This window comes from Gallinula chloropus (genome assembly GCF_964237585.1).
Source record: "Gallinula chloropus genome assembly, chromosome: 1".
NCBI classification, from domain to species: Eukaryota; Metazoa; Chordata; class Aves; order Gruiformes; family Rallidae; genus Gallinula; species Gallinula chloropus.
In genome coordinates, this window is record NC_140085.1 from 155146078 (window position 1) to 155170802 (window position 24725).

The 24725-nt window shown below is 39.0% G+C and overlaps 1 protein-coding gene across 1 annotated transcript in view; it reads right to left on the minus strand.

Annotated features, from left to right (window-relative positions):
* ITGBL1 (integrin subunit beta like 1) overlaps nucleotides 1–24725 on the minus strand; it is a gene marked incomplete at its 5' end in the record, with an annotated part of 149073 nt that overhangs the window by 11024 nt on the left and 113324 nt on the right. The window contains one exon of the mRNA XM_084268891.1: nucleotides 10150–10266. Coding sequence (XP_084125017.1) covers nucleotides 10150–10266 — 117 coding nt within the window. The remainder of the gene's footprint in view (nucleotides 1–10149; nucleotides 10267–24725) is intronic.

Consider the following 24725-nt stretch of genomic DNA (forward strand, 5'->3'; position numbering starts at 1 on the left):
AGTTCAGTAAAACGTTCAAGTGAGACAGTGCAGAGAAAAGGGCTAATGCCATCCTCACATGAATATAAAAGGAGAGACATAACTAGGAACAGATGCAGTAGGCTTGATTTAGAGCATTGATGAGATGGATACTAAAGTCCTGCAGTTCACAATGGTATCCATGCTTGAAGAAATTTTTAAAACTTGTAAGAGTCCCAAGAAGCTCCAAAGGAAGAAGAAAGTGCAGAGAAAATGGCCTGTTAAAAGAACTTCAAAGAATCTACTTAATCCAATGGGGGGTAAAAAAAAAACCCTTTAAAAAACCTATGAAGTGTTTCAGCAAGATGTGAATTCCCTTCTTTGAAGGTACTAGAGTGGGGATTCTCAAACTACTGGAGAAAGGCAAAGCAAGAACCAAAGTAGAAAGCTGATACTGAGAAATTCAACAAAACAGCATTTTAAATGAGGATGATTATTGTAAACAAACATTCTTGTGATGTTGGCATGGGCTGCACATGTCTTAGAGTCTTCAGAGCGTGACCTCTGCAGAGACAGGCTTTATTTTCACACAGTACACAGACCTGAACATAACGAAAGCCTGGGTATTGTGTAATGGCTATTTATAGACTAATATACAAGGTGAAACATATAAGCCTCTTTTGGATTTGCAAATTAATATCTATAAATCAACTTAAATATTGATGTACTAGAAATTCCTTTACTGCTCATTTGAACAGAAAGTTTCAATTAAAATCCTTTTTACAAACCTAAATCCTATTTTATGTTATCTGAAAACCTAAACAATTTACATTCTCTGAGTATCTACATGAAGTCTCAACTTTTCATACACCTGCACAAATGTCTGGGTGACCAGGACAGAAATCTGTTGTGCATTTAAAAGAAAAATTAGGAAAGTGATAGCTAAGTAAACCCAAATTACTTTAATACAGAATATACCATGCACAATAATATCTGTACTGACTACATTAGTCACTCTCGTATCTAATTCAATACCTTATGATCCTTTGGATTTTATCTGTTGCTGACTTTGGATGTGCCTCAGAGCTAGGATAAAGTAGTTAAGTACAAGAATTTAGACACTGAATCACTAACTCTACTCAGTTTTGTCAAAATAAAAGCCTAAAACAGACTAGCTTTATATCTGCTAGACTCTGACTTCTCATCTAATACAGAAATTTTCGAATTTTTATTATCAGTTTTACACGTTTGAACTTTTTTCCCCCAAGTGAATCAATGATATTTCTCAATAACAAATGCCATAATAAATAAGTACCAAATAACAAATACCATAATAAAAATTCTCTATTAAATAGTATAAAAATGTCTAGTGGATTCTGTAACAATTATATCTATTTCTGATTCCTCAGTCAAACAAATATGGTCCCTGCTCAGAAGACTTTTCAATAGAAAAGATTAAAACCCTATTAGGTAGAAAATAAACTATTACTTCAACGTAACAGGAGCTGAACAGAAATTACAGGTTCAATTCAGCTGCCTAGTGCCATTTGACATATGCTAAGATATCAAGGACATCATCATGAATGTGGCAGCATCCCCATGTCAAGCTAGGGTCAGGCAGGGTAACCTTAGGTATCAGAAATCATACAAGGTGCCTAAGTTTAGACAATTGAAGACTGAAATTATGTCATATGTAGTCTCAGAAGACATGGTAGAATCAGGAGTTGAATTTATATTTTGGAATTTTCAGACAAGTCAGTACCGAAAGCTGTGTTTGGCTGGGAGACAGGCTGGTATTATTTTTCTCTCCAACTTTGCATTTTAGGTATATTATAGGGTTCCATAAATGACCTATATACTTCTGTTTCTGTGAAGCAATATTAGTGCAAGAAACGAGGAAACTGTATGAGAGAAACTGCACCATAATATTAATACTTGGCTTTGCTTAATGAAGCATATCTTTAATCATAACTCTCTCATTTTTATGGTTATGGCCTTATTGGACCTCATAAGTACATGCTATCTGAAAATATCATGTTTCTGCTTCACTGAACAGATGACCCTCCCAAAAAAAAGTAATTTGTGATTTCTGCAGTATATACCTAGAACTTTCATAAAAAAGAATTCACAGCTTCTGTTAGTTATCTTTATCATAGGATAATGCATAGTTATATTTCAAAAACAGGGGGAAAAAAAGGCAGTACTTCCTCTGAATCAAATTACTTTGCCTGGCTGGGTAGTAATGAACATTTTGCATTTAAAGGAGCTCGGCAATTAGGGCCAAGCTATACCATCCTTTTGAGAGGGAGCATTGGCATTGTACATCCTGGTGATGACTCTGAGATCCTAGAATCCTTCACTAATTGTAAGAATGTGATGTGGACGCTTCTGCCTCTGTTGTAGAAGTTGGGAATTGTGGCTTTATGTATACATACACCTTATAAGCTGCAGCTTTTCCCTTGTTGTGTGTCGATACAGGAAGACTTATAATGGAAATGGCAAGACTGGTGTGAAGGATGTATGAATGGAATTGTGTAGGTGAACACCGGAAGAAATACCAAAATGAGGTTAAAAATATGACCTGTATTGCTATCCAACAACACATTCATGGCAGTAAAACAAAGTAATGCATTATTTTGTCAAAACCAGAATGTCTGCACTCACATAAAACAATAGTATCATGGCTTTCATGATGACCTGTCAGCAGAGGTCCATGTGCTCAACAACAAAGGATGTCAACACCAAAACAGCACATAACCCATCACATTGCTTTCATGTGAGCCCACATTGTCCTAAGAATGTCAAACACAAGGAAGCTCAGACAACAGGCACCAGGCTTGCCTAAAACTTACAGAGATGAAAGTAAACAAAATCATGACTCAAAAACATCATCATAACTGCTGGGTCCTAAATGATATAAAAGACACGTCTAAAAGCCGGTTTGTTGTTGTCACTGAAGATGAAACAAAAAGACCTTTTTTCGGCTTGAAATTTTGGCTTGAAGCTTCAGCCAGGAAGGCCAATGGCATCCTGGCTTGTATCAAAAATAGTGTGGCCAGTAGGTCTAGGGAAGTAATTGTGCCCCTGTACTGGGCATTGGTGAGGCCACACCTCGAGTACTGTGTCCAGTTCTAGGCCTCTCACCATAAGAAGGACACTGAGGTCCTCGAGCAAATCCAGAGAAGGGCAACAAGGCTGGGGAAGGGGCTGGAGGGCAAATCCTATGAGAAGCAGCTGAGGGAGATGGGGATGCTTACCCTGGAGAAGAGGAGGCTGAGAGGAGACCTTATCACCACCTACAACTACCTGAAGGGAGGTTGTAGAGAGGTGAGCGATCGTCTCTTCAGCCAGGTGACAGGACACAGTACAAGGGGAAATGGCACAAAGCTGTGCCAGGGCAGGGTCAGATTAGATAATAGAAAAAAATTTTTTACTGAAAGAGTTGTCAGTGCCTGGAACAGGCTGCCCAGGGAGGGGGTTGAGTCACCTTCCCTGGATGTGTTTAAAAGAAGGGTAGATGAGGTACTTAGGGATATGGTTTAGCATAGGACAGGAACGGTTGGACTTAATGATCTTTAAAGGTCTTTTCCAACCTTGTGATTCTGTGTGAGTCCTTGATTCAGTGATTCTGTGACCTACTGGGAACTTCATGGGTAGTATCTCTTGTCCATCTTGTGTGTCACACACAAGTGATCCTAACCAAACTACTTAAAGCCAAGTGATCCTAATCAAACTACTTAAATCCAGACACTCTGATGCTTGTACATGTGTGGGTGTGAGAATGCGAGTGAATTAAATCAATAAAGAATCTGAGTGGTGAAAATTAATTTATTTTCTAAAAAAAATTTAAAATATATTAACTTCCCCTGCCATAAAGTCTCACATAGAGTTTTGCTGCACTGGTTTCCTACAGTTATAGGAGAGGTGTGAAGGCAGGCCTGAGTAAGGAGGGAAATTTCCCCTCCCACTTTTACAAGCCTTTATACTACAACCAGAATCTCAAACAAATGAGAACTAATGCCTTTTACCAAAAGGCATTGGTATAAACAAACACAAAACCTGAGCTGTATTTATTCTTTGATGTGAAAGGATGTGACATGCCATTACACAACTGGATTCCCTACAGTGTTAGGATTATATTTTGATGTGCCATGGTCAAAACAAATAGTTAAAAAGTCATCAAAGTGAATTTACTCACTTGAAAATAAACAAATCAGACTTCTCAAAGTGTTCTATTGTCACCAGTCAAAGAACTGGCTTACTGTGATCACCACAGGCGTAGCTATTTCTTAGAATTGAGGACAGTGCAAACATCCATAACTAAATATTAAAAGGTCTTATCAAAGCCAATTATCTAATTAGTGGCCCACTATGTGATACACAAACTGGAACACTTATGTTGACCTTCAACAATTTTTTTACTGTTTTTATTGGGTTTGTTTGTATTGCATAGTTTTTAAGCAGCATAACCCTCCAGCAACCAGTATCATGCAGAGGCAACAAAAGGGCTTCTGTTTTATTCCTTCCATGGTTGCTACTTTGCTGTGACAAGAACTCACAGCTAGGCCAATAATGGTCCAGAGAACAAATCAAAATGAGTGGAGTTAAGAGCATTATCGAATAAATTGCAAATTGATCTTTACTGTTGTCCTGAATTCTTGTTGCCTGTCTGCCCTCAATTCTGAAAGAGAACAGAACATAATGGACAACAGACAACCCAGTGAGGTGGAGCAGCCAACAATGACATCAATTGAAAAACATGACTGGACACAGTAGGGGAATAAATAATACTTAAAAGCTCAGGATGTATCTGCAGCTAGCAGCACAGCCATAACCTCAGAGAAGGGAGAGAAGTATCTCTCACCAGGACATGAGATAAGTAAATATCAAGCCTGGTGATATCAGTGACATAGCATTGCCAAGAATAAACTTGTGCTGGCAGACCTGTGAGTCTTCAGTCATGTGTGTGCACCAAAAAAACTTGCACATGAAAGACTCAAAGAACCTAGTAAAAAAAAAAAAAAGAACCCCGTGATGTAAAATAGTTCTGTGGAGCAAAACTTCAGTACACCTGGGGAGATCTTACCTCACTGGAAAATATGAACTGTGGGGAATGGGCCTTTAGGTACAACATACCAATCTCAAAAAGGCTGCATGAGACACCTCCTCCAGCCATGGCACAGTAAGTCTCTGTGCAGAGACACAGATAATGTAAGGGGAAGATGAAAGAAGGACCTGGCAAGCAGGCCGAGGGGGGTGATTATTCCCCTCTACTCCATTCTTATGAAACACAACCTAGAGTACTGTGGTCCCTGGTGCAAGAAAGACATGGACCTGTTGGAGCAGGCCCAGAGGAGAGCTACAAAAATGGTCAGAGAGCTTGAATACCTCTGCTCTGAGGAAAGGCTGAGAGACTTGGGATTGTTCAACCTGGAAAACAGAAGGCTCCAGGGAGGCCCTATTGCTCTGTTTCAATACCTACAGGGGGCTTCAAGAAAGACTTTTTTCCAAGGCATGTAGTAATAGCACAAGGGGCAATAATTTTAAAATAAAAGACAATAGTTTTAGAATAGATGTTAGGGAGAAATTGTTTGCTATGAGGATGTTGAGGCACTGGAAAAGGTTGCCCAAAGAAATTGTGGAGGCTCCATCATTGAAAGTGTTCAAAGCCAGGTTGGATGGGGCTTTGAGCATCTCACGATCTAGTGAAAGATGTCCCTGCCCACGGCAGGGAGGCTGGACTAGGTGATGTTTAAAGGTCCCTTCTAACACAAACCATTCTATTATTCTATGAATCCATTTCTAATAGCAGTGCTGTGGAATCTACGTTGAGTCCTCTCGCAACCTCTGTCTCTGTGAAGACACAATGTCTCTATTCCTGCTACTGCAGTGAGGGACAGATAAGTTTTTATGTGAATGACTCACTACAGTCATGCAGAAACATGGTAATAGGGTCTCACTCAGTTGTACCCTAATTTATCATATCTTTCGCCTCATGTCTTTCTACCATCGCATGGACAGCTGGTCTGGAAAGCAAGCTATTAATCAATCTCTGCCGGTCAGAGGAGGCCAGTAACAATACTTATTCAAATCATTTAGGTTGTCATTCAGATTTCTCATTTCAGTCTGCATTTAATCTGAAAACACTGGTCTTCCTTCCTTTTGCTTTACAGGCACTCAGTGCTCACTGTCAGACTCTGCACATTCACAGAATCCTGTTTACAATTCTCTGAAGCCAGAGTCACTGGCAAGGGCTTATGTCCTGACAATGATCGCCCAGGTAGCAACAGTGGTAGAAAAATAGTAATGAAAGGAGAAGGAGGAAAGAGGAAGGGATAAGCAGTTTGCCAAGAAGTGTCAAGAGGTTCAGACTGAGATGGAAGCGTGGACAAACCCAAAAGGAAGAGAGATGTATACGACATTAGTGCACAATTCATGAGAGAAGTTCTGGGAATGATAAGCTGCAAAAGGGGAAAGAAAATGAGGTTAAAATTGTTAGATTCTCCTAAAAAGGGAGATATGAGAAATACTGTTTATCAAATGGGACCTTTAAAATGTTATCAGTACAGAAAGCAAAGCTTTCTGACAATTACTGAAGAGTAGTGCTGAAGCTATCAGCAACATCAGAGGTTATTTTGGATCTGAAAAGGATAACGATGACAGAAATGTCTACATTTGGCCAAAAACAGTGGGAAGTGGAATTTCAATTAAAATGTTGATGGAAGGCACAGTGAAAGATGAAGTCACAGAGAAAATGCAAAAGGGCTAAATGGCTCATATTACGAACTTGAAGGTGAGGGAAGGTGAGGTGAATTCACTTGCTAAATGAGGAATGAGCAGAAATCTGCAACTGATAGAGACTCTTCGAAGATAAATACATCCTGTAGTTAGTACTTACACCTAAATAGGTGCTGTGTTAAGATATGCCAGTGGCCTCTTGAGGCAGGTGACTCAGGATACTGGATGGGCAAAGAAAGTAAGTTTGCAGGATCTGCCAGCATAAAAATAATTAAAAAAAAAGAAATAAAAAGCAGAAAATAAATAAACAGGAAAATGAGGAAAGGAGCCACTCCAGAGCTCCAGCATCCAAGAGAAGGAAAAGTGGTGTTTGAAAGAGAATCATAGAATCATAGAATGGTCTGGGTTGGAAGGGACACCAAGGACCATAGTGTTCCAACACCCTGCCACAGGCAGGGCCACCAGTCTCCAGGTCTGGATCTACACAAGGTCAACCAGAGCCCCATCCAATTCAACCTCCCGGGATGGGGCATCCACTACCTCTCTGGGCAGCCTGTTCCAGTACCTCACCACTCTCTCTGTAAAGAACTTCCCCCTAATATCTAATCTAAACCTTCCCTCCTTTAGCTTCAATCCATTCGCCCTTGTCCTGCCATTGTCTACCCTTTTAAAAAGTTGATTCTCCTCCTGTTTGTATGCTCCCTTCGGGTACTGGAAGGCTGCAATGAGGTCCCCCTCAGCCTTCTTCAGGCTGAACAAGCCCAGCTCCCTCAGCCTCTCTTCACAGGGGAGGTGCTCCAACCCTCCAATCATATTCATGACCCTCCTCTGAACCCTCTCCAACATTTCCACATCTTTCTTGTATTGGAGGACCCGATCTGGTGCCAGATGGTGCCTCACAAGGGCAGAGTAGAGAGGGGCAATCACCTCCCTGTCTGTGCTGGCCACCCCTCTTCTGATGGAGCCCAGGATACCATTGGCCTTGCGAGCTGCAAGAGCACACTGCTGGCTCATGTTAAGTTTCTCATCCACCATGACACCCAGGTCCTTCTCAGCAGGGCTACTCTCAAGGAGCTCTTCTCCCAATCTGCATATATGGCTGGGATTGAACTGAGTGATTAGTAAGGCATCTATGTTTATGAATTTGAATCGCTGTGCACTTTACATGGACAAAACAGACAAATGCAAAAAAGAAACACTTGTATTGCATGGGAACAGAAACACAGGAAAAAGAAAGCAGTTCTTAGCTGTAAAAGAACAAAAGCAGATGGAATCACACAATAATAATATAGGAACATGCTTCAAGGATTTAATTACAACCAAATCTAGAATAATCTAAAAACATTGCAAATTATATTTAAAAATATAATAGAACAAGAAATAAAATATCAATACTATGAAAAAATAATCTACCAATTATTTACCACTGGAATCCCAAAAGATCTACAGCAGAAACCCAAAAATTTTTAGAGGGCTGTATTTAGTAGTGACATGACTTCTAATTGCAAAGACTAAAACTCTAGAGATCAGATTCATTTCACCAAGTTCAGACATCTGTGGGCGAGCAAAGATGCTCTACTATCTTTTGAGGCACTTTTGAAGTCAGGTCAGATCCTGGTGGATTTAATCATGACCTTAAGCCATCCTTCATCCTTTACTTTAACTTACACAAAAGCCCAAGACAACAGGATTCCTGATTCAGTGCTTATTCTATGATTTTGAGGAAAAAATTAGAAATAAGCTCAGCTCCTTGAAAGAGCAAAAATCACAGGATAGGCCTTCAGGAGTTCTGTCAACAGATGCTGTGCAGTGCAATTTCAAACAGGGCACAGTCACTTGAATTGGTTTTTTGCATATAATTCCTTTCACTTGCAAACAACCATCAGTAACAGAACTATCAGCTTGAATGAAAGTAGAAGAGTCAAGATTGAGACTACAACTGATTCATAAATTTATGAGCTGGCTTTTCTTTCTACTTCTCTTTTCAGAATTGGGAAAATAAGCTTAAAGCATAGGGGTTTAAAATTATTTAATTAATTTCTGCCATTATCTTTGGATAAAACTATTTAAACTAAAGCAGAGAATTTATTCAGATAATACTGTGACCTAGACTGTCTCCTGCGCAGCGAAAAATCAGACACTGGCTCAACTGTCAAGGTGATTATTCTTTCAAGTGTGAGGTGCTCTAGCCAGCAACAAAAATTAAAGTCATCACAGTATCCTTCACAATAAGGAAGAATGGAATTTTTTTCTATAATTTCCAAAATGTGCACTGAAATCATCATTAACATTGAAGCATTCTGATCAAATAATGTAAGATACAAATGACATAATTGGAAGAGATATTTTTAACCATGAAATGTGATGAATTTTGGTTCTCAGCTACTTAATTTATAACAAACACGACCAAGCTTTTCAGTACTTTTTTCTGCTTATGTTCTTTACACAAAATTAATATAAAAATTTTCTTTCTCTACACATTCATCTTATTTAATTTTAGAAAGTTCTATTATGGCTGGTTAGATGCTCAAACTAGAATTTTCCATGAATGCCTACATTCTGCATGGCAGAGACTGTGAAGAAATATTCCCTGTAGTCAGAATTTTTAATGTACACAGGATTATGAAGGGATATGGGTTATTTTTCCTTACATAGAAATAAGGAACATAATAAAATCTGTCATTGTTCATACCAACTACTTTGTTATTCTTAAGAATCAACCATTTTAAAAATAAAGCAAATAACATCCAGAAAAAGAGTATTTAGGACAACGATTACTCACCTGTTCTCAAAAATACCACGTGGTATGTGTACATTTACATATCTAAAAGTAACTTGAAATATTGCTTAACACCAACATACATTACTGAAAAATCAAAAATTGAGGTTTTCAATGCTAACGTTAAAATAAACCATCTGCATATACAATCCCTATGACAATGTATCTCGAGCATTTTAGGTTCTCTCATAACACATTTTTAGTACTTTTTTAGAAAACAGACATATCGCTGCCGGTGAATATAAAATATTCAGAAGTATTGCTGGTAATTATTATCTTCAGGTAATATACAACATTCTCAGTAAGACATCAACTGTACTAAACATAAAGTAAATTACCTGATTTTTCAGGTTTTCCTTTAAGTGTTTGCATTCTTCTCTAATGAACACTGATGGAATCTGGGATATACTACACCAATTCCATTCACGTTATTAGGTGTATTTAATCTACTTAATTGTTAGTGTTTCTTAAGTTTTAAAATAAATACTCACTAACACTTTCAATATTTATAGAGCTTGTTTTTGCAAAAAGCTATAATCTATTATAATTAATCAATGATGTAAGTCTATAGTGGCATTATGTTACAAAATCGGGTGGGGCATAAAGTTATAAACTGTTGAGATTTACTCTATGTTGCATTCCATCATATTATATCATATTAAGTGAACACATACCCCCACAAACATCGCCATCCAGATTTTCACACTGTCGATCATCACATTCACAGTTTTTGCCATGAACTCGGTTGTCTCCTGGAGGGAAACAAGTGCATTGGCCACATTCACATCTCCCTGTAAGAATAAACAATTGTTGGAGTCATTATTTCAGTCGAATAAAATAAATAAGAACACAAATTTACTCTACACCCTACCACCCAAAGACAAACTACAACTGTAATTAATGTACGTACATTAACACTATTTTAAAAAGATCCCCAAACTATCCCTCTTCCACAGGAACCAGAAATAAAGAATATCACTGTTAGATCTTGGTAGAAACAGCAACTATCATTGGAATTGATATATATTTCTTATCTTAGTTTTGTGTAACAGAACTATGGCACATGTTTAGCTGCATAATTAACCTCTGTAATTGATCTAAAAGTATTTAGCACATATCTCAGAAACTCCAAAATGAATTTTATTAGAATTAAATAGTCTGTGCACAGGGCTATCTAAAATACTCTCTATTCATGTAGAAAAGTAACTCTTCAAATACTTTGTCAGGCATTTGGAAAGCAAAAAAAACCTTAATTTTTTCTTGTCTAGACCCGAGGAAATAGAAGCCAAAAGCACAACCTCTGCAAGTCTTCCCTTCCATCAGCTCATTCACACAAGAACTCCCCAGAGCTTAAAGGGAGAATAGACTCATCCAAACTCCCACAGATCTTCCACTCCAAAGCCCTTGAAGCAGCGAATATTAAATGGTCAGATGTGAAAAACAGGAAGATCAAGGACAGTATTTTGTTGCAGGTATATGAGACAACCTCAGTTTGGGGTAACTTGGGTTTCTTATTTCCTAACTTCTAAGAGTTGGCTTCCATATCTTGCTTTAAACCTACGCTACCGTGTGTGGTTTCACCCGGCTGAGGGCCAAGATCCACGCAGCTGCCTGCTCCTTAAAGGAAAGGAGCAGGTTAAAGGGAAGAGGGGGGGGTGGGGGGGGGTGAGAAGTAAGGGAAGGGAAAAGGAAGAAGAAGGGGCAAATAACCCCAAAATCAAGAAATTAAGAGGCCCATGGGTTGGGATAAGGATAGTTTACTAAGATAACAGAAAGATACAACGTAGCAATACTAACAGGACTTCAAATCAAAATATATGAAGCTGTTGATACACAATGCAGTTTCTCACTGAACCACACAACTCAGGCCGTGCCACCCAGAGCCGTCCCAGAACCCGACCGTCCCCCCAGAACCGCGCGTCCCGGAGGCGCCCCAGGCCTTCCTCCCGTCAGCCCCCGATATCCTGGTCAGGACGTAACTGGCGTGGAATACTCTCTTTGGTCAGTTCGGTCACCTGTCTTAGCTTCGCCCCTCCTTTCTCATGAAGAGCTGAGAAAGTCCTTGACTGTCTGACAGCAACTAGAAACATCAGGGTGTTATCAGCACTACTCCCATCTTACTCTCAAACACAGCATTCATCTGCTGTTACAAATGAAATTAACTCCATCCTGACCAAAACCAGGACAGCTACTGTGAAAATGTTCTATATATGACAAAATCCATGGATATAAGTAATAGCTTTTATGGGCTTGGAAAAGATAGTTCGTGTAAAAAAGGCCCACCAGAGACATGGATCAGGATGCAGAAGAGCCTTTTTGAATCACAGCATCAGTGAGACACACCCTGGGCTTGGACACTGCTCTGCAGAACCCAAATTTACAGCAGGAGCAACTATAGCTATGACTACCAATGCTGAAATATTTTACTGCATGGGAATGGACTGTTAAAGAGAACCTTAGTGGAGCTTTTATAACCATAGCTTTTGTGACAATAAAAATCTCTTAGGTCAATGTATTATTGGATCATTCTTAATCCATTCTTTTTTTCCAACTTCTAACCTGAATTTATTAAATTTGTTTTTCAAAAATAACCCAGTATAATTAAGTTGGACTGTAGGGGGGGGGGGGGGGGGGGAGGGGGGGGTGTGTCTTGTTACTTATGGAATAAATACCCAGTTTATTTTATAGCTCTTTTTACAGCTATGTACCCTTCATCTTCCCAAGCATCAATGTACAGTGCACTTCTGAGCTGACATTCTGTGAGCCAAGATGCAATCTAGGACATTTCATGACCAAGAATGTTAAGAAAAATCCAAACAAAAACCTCAACATGCTGACAGAATTAACAGAAAATTCTTCATGACACCTTTATAATATACATAGTTTGAAAACTATGCTACATTGGCAATTATATAAGGATATTTGTTCCAGAAAGAAACTTACTACAGGAAGCAGATCTACCACACCACGAAACACAGTTGTATATGGTAATCATGTCAACATTTAAGCTATGTTTGTCTATAGAATGATTGATGTTATTTATCTGCATTCTCTAAGGTATAATTATTTTCTGAGGACAGCTACATTAGAAACTGGGGGAAAAATTATTCCTTAGTGCTTAAATACACACAGACTTTTAATGAGTCCAACTTGTCGCTATTTGGGGCTCTCACACTCTCTTTCTATGCATCCACCACAGACAACCTGGCTACTTTTACAAAAAATGTCACATCATGGTGTCCCAAAGCACAGTCACCCACCCACTCGTGGGTAGATAGGTAGCTGATGAACAGGGCTCACCTGTTGTGAAGACTCTATAGAATAAACAAAAGAACCATCTTTAACAGGGGTATCCTGGCCAGCTAACGCTAGAATAAAGGAGGATGCCTGCAGGACAGTAAAATCAGTTTAAGCAAGTTGCTTTGAAGAGGGGAGTCAGCAGAGATGGAAAATCCTCCAGAGGGACGAGCAAAGGAAGGTTCTGTAATGAGGCTCCTACATGTTCTGTAATTAAGCATTACCTTCTGTAATACTTAATTTAATAAGTCGGAATGACCTGAGAGCCCAGTGGCTGGGCACTTGCACTGAAATGGGAACAGTTTCCTCTCAGTCCCTGCTGCAATTAGTATTTATTCATTTTAGTTAATGTGCAACAGTTTCACCAGGAAAAAAAAAAAAACAAACCGAGAGAGGAATATCCCATCCCTAGGCACATTGTTCACATTGTTGTCAGGTAAGAGATACAAGCTTAGGCTGCCTTCTCAAAATCAAGCACAAAGGGGGTTTAGGCCCAACTTTCTCAATCTTCTCATCTTAACTAATTAACAAAAGACCACCACATATATTCAAAAAACCCAAACTCCTTGTTGATACCTGTGCCTCGTATTTTATTTCGTCTGCCTTCCACCTAAGTTCAGGGTATGATTTAGACCATCTGAATGTGGACCTCAGAAGAAGTGAATGTGTCTTGAAAATGTACAGAGATCTCAGTCAGTAAGTTCTCTGTAGAGGCACTCCTCTGAACTATCTCTTTTTTAAATATTCAGAAATATAGTTCTAGTAGTTTAGTACACTCCTGCTGAAACTGATACTCAAATTATTAGTTCATCATTTTCTTTTACAAATGAGACAAAATCAGCACTGGAAACATGAGAAGTTAATTTAGTGGTGGTACTAAATAATTGCAACTTTGTACTGGCTTATAAAGTGTGTTTTCCCTCCAAAAGTAGACTCATAGAACAATAGAATCACAGAATCATCAAATTCCAATCCCCCTGCCATGTGTATGGACACCCTCCCATAGACCAGGTTGCCCAAAGTCCCATCCAACCTGGCCTTCAACACTGCCAGGGAGGGGGCAGCCACAGCTTCTATGGGCAACCTGCGCCAGGGCCTCACCACCCTCAGAGGGAAGAACATCCCTCTGATGTCTAATCTAAATTTATCCACCTTCAGCTTAAGGCCACTACCCCTCATCCTGTCACCCCATGCCCTTGTAAACAGCCCCTCCCCAGCTTTCTTGCAGGCCCCTTCCGGTACTGGAAGGCTGCAATAAAGTATCCCTGGACCCTTCTCCATGCTGAGCAAACCCTAGTTTCTCAGCCTGTCTTCATAGAAGACATGCTCCAGCCCTCTGCTGATCTTTGTGGCCCTCCTCTGAACCGGCTTCAGGAGGTCCATATCCTTCTTGTACTAAGGACCCCAGAGCTGGATGCAGTACTCCAGGTGAGATCCTACAATAGCAGAATAGAGGGGGAGAATTACCTTCCTCAACCTTCTCCTCATGCTGTTTTTGATGCAGCCCAGGAGCACTGAGATTTTGGTTAGATTATCTGTGGAGATAATCACAGAATCATTTAGATTGGAAAAGACCTTTAAGATTGTCGAGTCCTACCGTTAACTGCCAGGTCCACCGGAGATTTAACAGAGAAGTAAACAGAGTTTAACAGGGAATTAAAGTCCTATTGCTTCTAAACAGATAACTACATAGGATGTAGCAAATGTAAACTTCAAAGGCTCTGTTTATCACCATAAACACAAAAATTAATAGTGTTCTGTAACAATAAATTTCAGATTGCTTCTCTGGGAAAAACAGGATAAGATTTTCAAGGTTTGCAAGTTTGCTTCTGCCATAGTACTGCTTTGTCAGATGTATCTGCTACTGAAATAACAGAAGCCACATCTTATTCTGCGACCTTCTTCTCTTTCTTATTGTGATAAAATACTTACTATACAAATTCAGTCATTCAAAAGTAATTCAGAGCTCACATTATACTGAAAAGGGATCAGCATTTTACTAAACATACTCTTTCTTTGTCTAGAATAATAGGTTTACCATAGCAACCTGATTATAGAGGAAAAGCTACTGCCAAACACATCCTAAACTCTCTTTAAATTCCAGGGCATACAGAAACAATTAAACACAGAAGGACTATAATATTCTGCCCCTTCTCAACCGCCTGTGCAAAGCTACACTTTATGAGTAAAAAAGAAACAAGTTCACATCAGACATTTTATATCAAGTGGTTTCCTCTCCTTGTTAAACAGGGACAATAAATTTCATTGTCTGAGGACTTCAGACGCAGGAAGCTTTATGATGGAGGTTGTATTAGCTATTAGCATTGAAAAACTTAACCTACTTATTGCAATGCAAAATTCCAAAAATAGAGTTATTATACAAGACATGTATTTGTCTACAGTCTTAATATTTCCTCACACTCTTTCTTGCCATTGCTGTCAATAGGGGTATTAACTTATTACAGAAAATTGTTATTACTTGAAGACTGAAAAAAGACCAGCTTAGGGTGGGTTGTTTTTTCTAAAGGGCATTAAAAGTGCCACATTTCATTAAAACACATGTATTTGTTAGATAAGCAACTACAATTCTAAAAATCCATGCCTTAAGCATTTAGCTTTTGATTTTACTCACCATCTACTATAGCATCTTTTCATTCCTCTTGTCCAACATTTATGAAAGCATAACTAAAGTAAACAGTGCCTAGACTTATATTAAACCTGCTCCCATGCAAATTGCTCTGACCATTAGCAGCATACATTCATAACAATTTGCAGCTGCCTATATAGACTGATGGAAAGTCTCTTTTATGCAGGTAATTTTCATCTTAAACACCGTGCTAGAAGTATATAATTTGCGTAATAAAACATTTTCACCCTGTTATTGCCAGCAAAAATACCAGGAAGAAACAGCAATAGCTTTCACTATAAAAATGACCACTGAATAAAATAAGAAATACTTCATTGTCCTTTCCTGTATGTGAGTCTACAACCTAATGAATTTTTTCTGGGCATGGTGCTGAATTTTTATTTTCTAAATGAAAACAAATAAATGAAATACTGTATTTTTCTTAGTGTGTAAGGAATAGAGCACCAAATTCAACTGAGACTTGGTAAAAGCAAACAGGGTTCATCACTACCTCGGAAAGATGATGCTTCAGAATAGTCATAAATAGAAGGGAATGTTTCTTTAGAAAGGACTTTTTCTGCCCCACAGCTGCCCAATGCTTAATATCTGAAAGCATCACCTATTAGAAATTGGCAATTTCTTTCTTATCAAGCAATCTCAGGCAACCTGAGCACATTCAGTAACACTGCTGTGTCTTTCTGCCAGCAGAACCTGTCTCATGCTAGATGGGAACAGATGATTTAGAGCAACGTTCAGAAATGGTAAATCAGAGAAGGGAGGGTGGCAAGATTTGTACAGATTATTGCAAAGTTTCAGGGGACACAGAGGGTGGGGGGGAAGCACATGTGACTTCAGGAAGTAATGGACAGAATGTAGCAGCTTCAGGTAAGGAAAAGGAGAATTCACTGGTTGAGTGGCAGAAGGAAAAAAGACCAGTAAAGGGAATAAACAGTACTACCAAATAGGCAAATAAAATGCAGTGGTTGCAAAAGAACATGGTGGATAAACTCATCATGCCTTTCTCAGTCTGAGGTGTTAAGAGCAATGTAATCCAGCTGAGCTTGATCAATGTGGAGAAATTTATAGACTCAAGCAGAAAACAACTATAGACTTCTCAGGTGGCACACATAGTTTATTCTACATGTCCTATTCCCAAAATGGCCTGAAATGACTTCCCACAGCTAGAATAGCTTTTCATAAGTAAAAAAATAATTTTTTCAAGCAAAAACATTGTACTGATCCAACAAAAAAATAATTCTAATATCTGGAGGGATCCCTGGCATTTAAAATGCTGGTATATCTTCTACCAGGCTGATTGGATAGTTTATGAGGTGCCAGAAAAAGGGAACTTTTGGAATCATCTTTAGCATGTGCAAAAGTATCCTTGGAATTTCTTTAAAGACCTGAATATGGGACAGATCTCACACAAACTACAACAATATGGGGATTAGTTTCTCACAAGGATTTCGAGCAACCAGGAATAATGTTCTGCTTGTAGTATATGACTGACGTTATCTGCAACTTCTAGTTATCTTGGCAAAAAAAAAGTTTTCTTCTTTTAAAAAAGCTTTATGAACTTACACCAGTACGGTTCTTTTTATCTCAAATGTCATAATGTGTCTGAAGATTTGTGACAAGCCAGCTAGTTAGGCTCAAAAAATGCTGGTGCTACTTCTGCACCAAAAGGAGTTCAAAATCTACATTAAAAAATCAGTTCTCCTCCCTGACTTGAACTCTCCTTTCTGCACTAAAGTGATATTTTACCGTCGCAGAGAAATGAAGAACATCAGATTTCATAAACGTGTTTTCTCCTCTGTACCTACAGAGGGAGGAAGATGCCCTGTGCTGCCCATCACAACTCGCTGACCTTTATCACATGTATCAATATTAGTTCATTGCTGGCAAGTGACACAGTGACAGGAGTTGAGGCAGGTATGAGCTGTGTCAACAGTGTGGCACCCTGGCTCTGCTCTGTGGCTTACTAGTCTTTGCAGGAAAGATCAGGTGAACCCTCAGCAAATTTACTAATAACACCAAGCAGTGTGGTGAGGTCAGCATGCTGGAGGGAAGGGATGTCATCCAGACAGGCCTTGACATCCTTGACAGGCTGAAGAGATGGGCCCAGGCAAACTGCATGAAGTTTAACAAGGCTGAGTGCAAGGTACTGCACATGTTTCTGCACAATCCCAAGAACAAGTACAGGCTGGGCAAAGAATGGTTTGAGACCAGCCCTAAGGAGAAGGACTTGGAGTTGTTTGTTGATGCAAAGCTTAACATGAGCTGCCACTGCATGCTTGAAGCCCAGAAAGCCAACCATATCCTGGGTTGCATCAAAAGAAAAATGACCAGTATGTCAAGGGAGGTGATTCTCCCACTCTGCTCCTGAGAGACACCACCTGGAGTACCACATCCAGCTCTAGGGTCCCAGTACAAGAAAGACTTGTTTGAGCAAGCCTAGAGGAGGGCCACAAAGATGCCCAGGGACCTGGAGCACCTCTGCTATGAAGATAGGCTGAGAGGGTTTGGCTTGGGGAAGGCTCTGTGGAGACTGTATAGCAGCCTTCCAGTACCTGAATCAACCTACAGGAAAGCTGGAGAAGGACTGTTTACAAGGTTAAGGGGTGACAGGACAAGGGGTAATGGCTTTACAGTGAAGAACTAGGTGATCTTTAAGGTCCCTTCTAACCCAGCCCAAACTGTTCTGTAACTCTGTGATTCTATAAGATAGTCAGCAGCCCAGGAGAGGACATCTTGTACAGCAACTTTCTTGCATTTGAAACATCAGATGGGAATACTGATGTTTAGGTTGTTTTTTATTGTAACTGAAGCTGCAATAGAAAGGATTTATTTTCTTAGTGTACACAGGATTGCAGTATGAGGCTGTTGGGGGTTTGGGATGAGGGGCTTGGTTTTGTGGAGATCTTGTGCTGAAAACTGTGTTTTTCCACACAAGGTTCAAGCACTGAGCACTTTTTCTTCTGCGTTAAATTATGAAAAATAAAATTGTGTGTTTGTCTCATACACAGAAAAAAACGTGATGCAACTATTACAAGAACAACTACTTTCTAAATCAATACACAGAAAATAAGCATGCCTTAAGTCTACTCATAAAAAAAGATTATTTGCAGCATGACTGACCCAAGACCTCAACTAAAGATATAAAAGCTCCAGAGAAGAGCTTAGCTGAATCATACAAACATAAAATGAAATGAAAATTGCTTTAACAAATCTGAAGTAATTTCCAAACTTCAGATTTTTTTAGCTACTTTTTGTCAAGAATTTTGTATACTGAAGTGAACTTGTAGCACCAATCACTTGAGCTTTTCATTTAAATAGCATCCACAGTAGCTAAAGCACGTAACTGGGTTAAATGTCTGCATTTTCCTTAGACTTACTAGGCACCTTTCAACTGAAGTAAACACATCAGCTACTCCACTCAGCTCTACCAACAGGGTGGAATTGTAATCAACTATTTACCATATATCACACCCTTAGAAGACTTGTATCTATAGCTGGTAACTTTTTGTTCCAGGTTTCATTATCTCACCTTAGGCCTGTATGTGGCCTCAAAGGCCAGGATACTTTCACTATGTTGATACACCTGTTTTTATTCTAATTTCCATTTCACACTCTGAAAACCTACTTCAAACCTGTCCTAAGTGCTCAGTGACACTGGACCGTGCCAGTGCTACATTAAGCATCATAGTCCTGCAGGAGAGGGCTGGGAACACGTATGAAAGGATTCACAAAGCATGTGCAATGCAGTATCATGGTGACTCTGGGGACATGTACAGCTTCTCTTATCCTTTTCCTTTAGGAGAAGGTACCTAAAGTCCCATGTCTGCTCATCCCCTACACTCAGTGTCTTGCAATGGCTGTTGGTATAAAAAATTGACCTAAGGAAAGCAGAAGAAATTCACAAATTAAGAAATTCTTTTGTTAAAGCTGCCTGAGACTTTCCACTATTGTATGTACATTTTACACACATACAATGCTGTTCAGTAGTACAAAGTACCAAGCTATCCCTCCTATAATAAGGCGAGCGTGGGGCTTTTTCAGACAGAAAATGCATTTTTCTTTTAATCTTTTTCAAATTGAATTGCTTTATAATGTGAAAGAGTATGAAGAAAGATCTAACAATTTCATTTTTCCTTAAAGGAGAAAAAAACCCAACCAAAACCACAAAACACAACACCACAGAAAGCAAATATCCCTAAGATAAAAACCCTGGAGAAATAGAAGACAAGTACATTACCCCAAACAACAGAACTCTCACAAAAGCACAAGCAACCGTACATCCAGGATTGTAAAAGCAAGCATTATGCAACAGCAATTGCAAATGGCTGAGACTTGCCCCCCACTTTAGCACACACGACATGTATGACTGGAAGCCTAATTGCACAGTTGGCATATGGCATCTGAAATAAATGCTTTTGCTTTGTGACAGCCTAGTAATGAAATGCTTCTTTAGACAAATCCACTCAACAGCACCACTTTACAGATTTGGCATCAGATAGTCTTTTACAGCTCTTGCTGATTAGTACTACTGATTTGTATCTTTTCCATGCTACTTTTCTTTCCCTTTTTTTTTTTTCCCCTTTTTTTCTTCTTTTCCCCTCCTCCCTCTTTAAACATTTGGGTAAGAAGCACTGCTGTGCTGCTAGTTTCCTTCTCAGATTGCTAACTTGTTGACATCTGCTATCATCATCAAGTCGGCATGTCTCCTCCATCTGCCTCCTCTCAGTAGCAGTACTTTGAGGATACACTCCTTGAAAACTGCTATTGTGTTTCTGCACAGCCAACAGGGAATTTCTAGAGGAGCTCCAGAAGAGGAGTCATCAAGAACACCTCTGCCCACTTTGCAAGAGCCACATTTTAGCTGTATGCCTCGTTTTTCCTGGTGGAGGTCTCCCGTTAGGGGCCTGCCCTTGACAATTCACTCACTATATTAAGGGGACAAGTAGGACTACAAAAGGCAATTACTTCTCTGTTCAAAAGAAATGTGATAGTCAATGTCACCACACAGAGGAGAGATGTGTGAAGAAGACAAGAAAGAAGGTGGCAAAACGCTTTCTAACGAGATGTGTTGTTAAGGCAGAAAACAGTGGAAATGGAAGAGGAGGAGGAGGAATCCGTTGGGGGGGAAAGAGAAAAACTAGACAGCATGGCAAATGTCACTCTGAAGATGTAAAAAACCTAGAATTAAGCAAGCCATCATCTCATTTTCTTCTATGCTTCCTCCCCTCTTCTCTCACCCCAATAAAAATAGTTCCTCTTTATCCTGACAGCCACTTTCTTTCCTGCTTTTTTCTCTCTCTTTTTTTTTTTCCTCTTTTTCATTTGTCCAGTGGGCCTTCCCCTCCTTTAAAATGTTTCACTGCTGGGTACTGAACATTTTGTACTTCTACAAATCACCTCATCTTTCAGATCACCCCATGTTACCTTCTCTAGCTTGCATAGAGCTCTGTCTTTTCATCCCCTTTTCATTCTTTCCCTCCAAAATGCTTTTAATAACTCAAAGTATCAAGAAAAACTACAGTAAAAAGGTGCCAATAAATCAAGTAAAGGATACACGGCATTCTACTAAAACTAACACCTTCTCCACAGAATATGAAAAATGAAGTATTGTGCTTGATTTAAAGGAGAATGCCTTCTTGAGAATGCTTTTCCTTCACCTTGACAACTATCAGGAAAAATAAGTCTTATTTCCCTTTCAGCCTGTCCAAGTGTCTGATGATTAGCATAAGCTGCTATAAAATATTTTCCAGCGAAACCCAAGCATAACAAAGAGGCACAATCCAACAGCAAAAGATATATGAAACACAAGGACATTGTCAAGAAGCTGTGATGGCTTTTGAGCCATTTACAGCTTTATACATTTGACTGCGTTATCATCCAGAGGATTGACTGCTTACCCCACTTTTACATGATCTACCATGTAATGAGTCATAGCACTAATTCCACAGAGATATTTAATTTGTAGATTAATTTACTAGAAAATGTCAACTGCTTTGTGGAAGTTTAATCACCAAAATGTTAACCTTGTTCACTTCCTGCTGATGCCTGTTGTTTATTAGGTAGTAAATTTCAAGATATTTTAGGGTTGTAATACAAGCCTATCTATTACAACATTTAAACTCCGAGACACTCTGCTCTTTGAAGCTTTAACCAAGATTAAAGAGCTTTATAATGGCAAAACAACAATATGAAAAGATTCAACTGCATAGCAACCATCAATATTATTTGTAGATAACAGACTGCTAAGTTCAGAAACCATGGCAACAAATGACATCACACTCTATCTACCTTATTGATTAGCTTTCACCTCAAGACTTTTTCCAGAAATGAAAGACATTACCTAGCAACTGAGTTGTTCCAAGTTAAAATGCTCTTACTCTTCACTTGTAAGCAAGTTTTTTTTTTCCTTTTTGTTGCCAACTGGCCAGATTGTGTACTAGCCTCTCGTTACAAGGATCTCTATTTAATCTGTTGTAAAGACACTGCCTTATGGCTCCTAAAATCTTTGCCCTAAATGTAATTGCATCTGTGAAATAATGCTTCTTCCCGGCACCCAAAAAGCTTGGCTCTAAGGAAGGGTATGTATTGTGTAATGAGGGAATTAAAGGCATGATTGTAACAGCTTTTTAGATGCAAGTTTTATCTTTAGAAAACAAAACAATCCTTTATTTTCCCACTTTCTGATCAGGAAAAGTGCATAGCAGTAATAAAATAGTGAGCCAAGAGCTGCCAAAGGAGACCAGCTAGGCACATTATGTATACTCTAGAGGTGTACTTGTTTAAACTTCAGAAGTAATACCCTCTTTTCCCATGCATCTTGATAGGACATCATGAGCAGGCAAGGGCACAGTCTGCTAAGACTGAGTTCAAGAAAACAGGTATAATTATGAGCTTGACATATTTATAACCAGCCTCCTGTTTAGAGGACCTGAATAAAACCCATCAATTAAAGACAGCAGCTTTCAAAGTAGTCAAAACACATGCAACAAGTAATTAAAGCCTACCAGTGAGGTCACACTATTCCTGCAATGTCTGGCACATTTGGATTTGGATCCGCAGATGGATTTTTTGATCAGTCTCCAGACCTTCCTGACAAGTACAACAGTGGTCTGAAACACTAAAATTAAGGCATTTCATATTAATTATTTAACTCAAAAACTGCTATGGAAACCCTAAAGCTGAAACAATTGCCTATACATTTTGATGCTCGTTCTGACAGCAAGACATCAGGTTTATGGTATGCACTAGGCTTAAAATTTCTAGAAGTATCATCACTAAATAATGTCTTTGCTCCTGCAGAGATTTCTGCTTTGATTGGAAGCGATCATCACACTGTCAATAAGTCACAAGTAACAGATTTACCTGTGGGCTTAAGTTGGAGCTGCGAAACAGTCTTACAGTGCGGCTGCCCATCCTTTCTCTACCACCTGCTTTTAGTCCTGACCCACATTTCCACCATCTACTCCATGTCTGACCTCAGCAGAACAACCCACAGAAAACTGACTGCCAGGAAACATCATCTGATGGAGGCTGGACCCTTGGTTGGTGTCACCCACTGGACAGAAAAGGAAACACCACTGATGAGCAAAAGAAAAGCTTGAAACTGAATGGAAACTGGGGACCAAGAAAGCATTTGTCAAAACAGTTTACACAACAACACAACAAGAACTTCTGGGAGTGCCAAGGAAGGTTTATAAAACTCACAGTTCTTCCTAGAACTCCTCTCTCAAAAGAGAGAGAGAGAGAAGAAAGAGTCTGATGTTCCCCAGAAAACATTAAAAACTCACAAGCAGATGGAGAATTCAGAATTCAAAACACATGACCAGTCCTTTGACAAATGCAGTCAATATGAGTTTGAGGAAAAATGGTCACATAAAATGTCAGTAATATGCTTGATATTAAATATTTTATCTTTTTTGTTTGTTTTTTTTTTTTTTTTAAGGATATGGCTAATCTTTTTTGTACCTAACATTACTGTTCAAAAAATGAGAATTTAAAGTGCAAAATTTAAGATGAAAATAAGAATAACAAAATTTTTTTGGGGTTTTTTTAATAACACTGGAAACCTTCTGAAGTCAAATGAAGTAAAAATAGAAAAGCTAAGGTCTATTATATAAATCAGAGAGTAAGAGGATCTTTTACAACTGATTAAAAATGTTAAGACTGTAAAGCCTGATAAGTACTGTAGGGAATTCTATGCTAAATTGAAAACATCTATCCTCTTCTGTTTTGGAAATAAGTATAGATATTACACAAAGTACTGCTTTGTCAATCTCCTCAGTCATCATGTAAGAACACAAAGACAATGCAAATAGTGCTTTCTACAGACCAATTGCTTTATTAAATATTTAAAAATTCATCAGAAATGAGATTGCTGGCTAAAAAAGCAGTCCTTTCAAGGAAAAAGCAATATTCACTGCAACAGTTTCTAGCAAAAAAAAAATCTGCCAAGCAAAAGAACAGCTAAGAAGAGAAATCTGGACCTAGCCAGTGGATTGAGTGGTTTTATCTTTCTGGGTAGAGAAAGAAAAGAATGCATCAAAGCCATCTGCTATACCAGTTTGTGTGCCTTCTCCCCCAAAATACCTTTTCTAAGTAGGTTCACTAAATTGTAAGCAAAAACTGCCTGTTCACCACCAATGAATATATGAAGAACATAGTATTCCCAGAGGTAGTAGTCACTATTAAAGAAAACTGAAGGTAGATGCAACTCCCTACTCACTCCCAGCTATCTAGGAGCAGTTCTTTGCAACTCAGGAGCAAGACTACTCCAGTAGAAAGAACTCAGCCCTTCAGGTAAACTAGGCTTGTGAAATAAACCCCACTAAAGCAAATTTCAGTACTTTTTAGCCTTAAGAAGAGCTCACTGATAAAATAGCCAGTGACAAAGTCAACAAAGCAGAAACACAAGTGGAGACTTCATATTCATTTAAAGATAGAAAAGCTTGTTGGGAGCTTTTATTATTTCTGTTTTTCATGCTTTTGCAGTTAAGGGTAGGAGTAGGAAAAGTTATCTAAGTGGTTGCCACGGCAGCAGAAGATGGGACATGGAGAGGACCGTAGAATGACTTGTCACACTTTGGTAAGCACACTCTGGAATATGCACATGTAAAAAATGTAAACAGGTTCCAACAAAGTAAAGATCCCAAGACTAAAATCATAACTGAGGATGAGGGCAAAATTTGGATGGGGAATGGAAAGGTATGAGAGAGAAGGCTGGGTGTACTGAAAACTTGCAAACCTGTCAAAACAAGATTTTTGATAGCAGATTCCTAGACCAGGAGAATGGAAAACACTGGGCCATGAAAT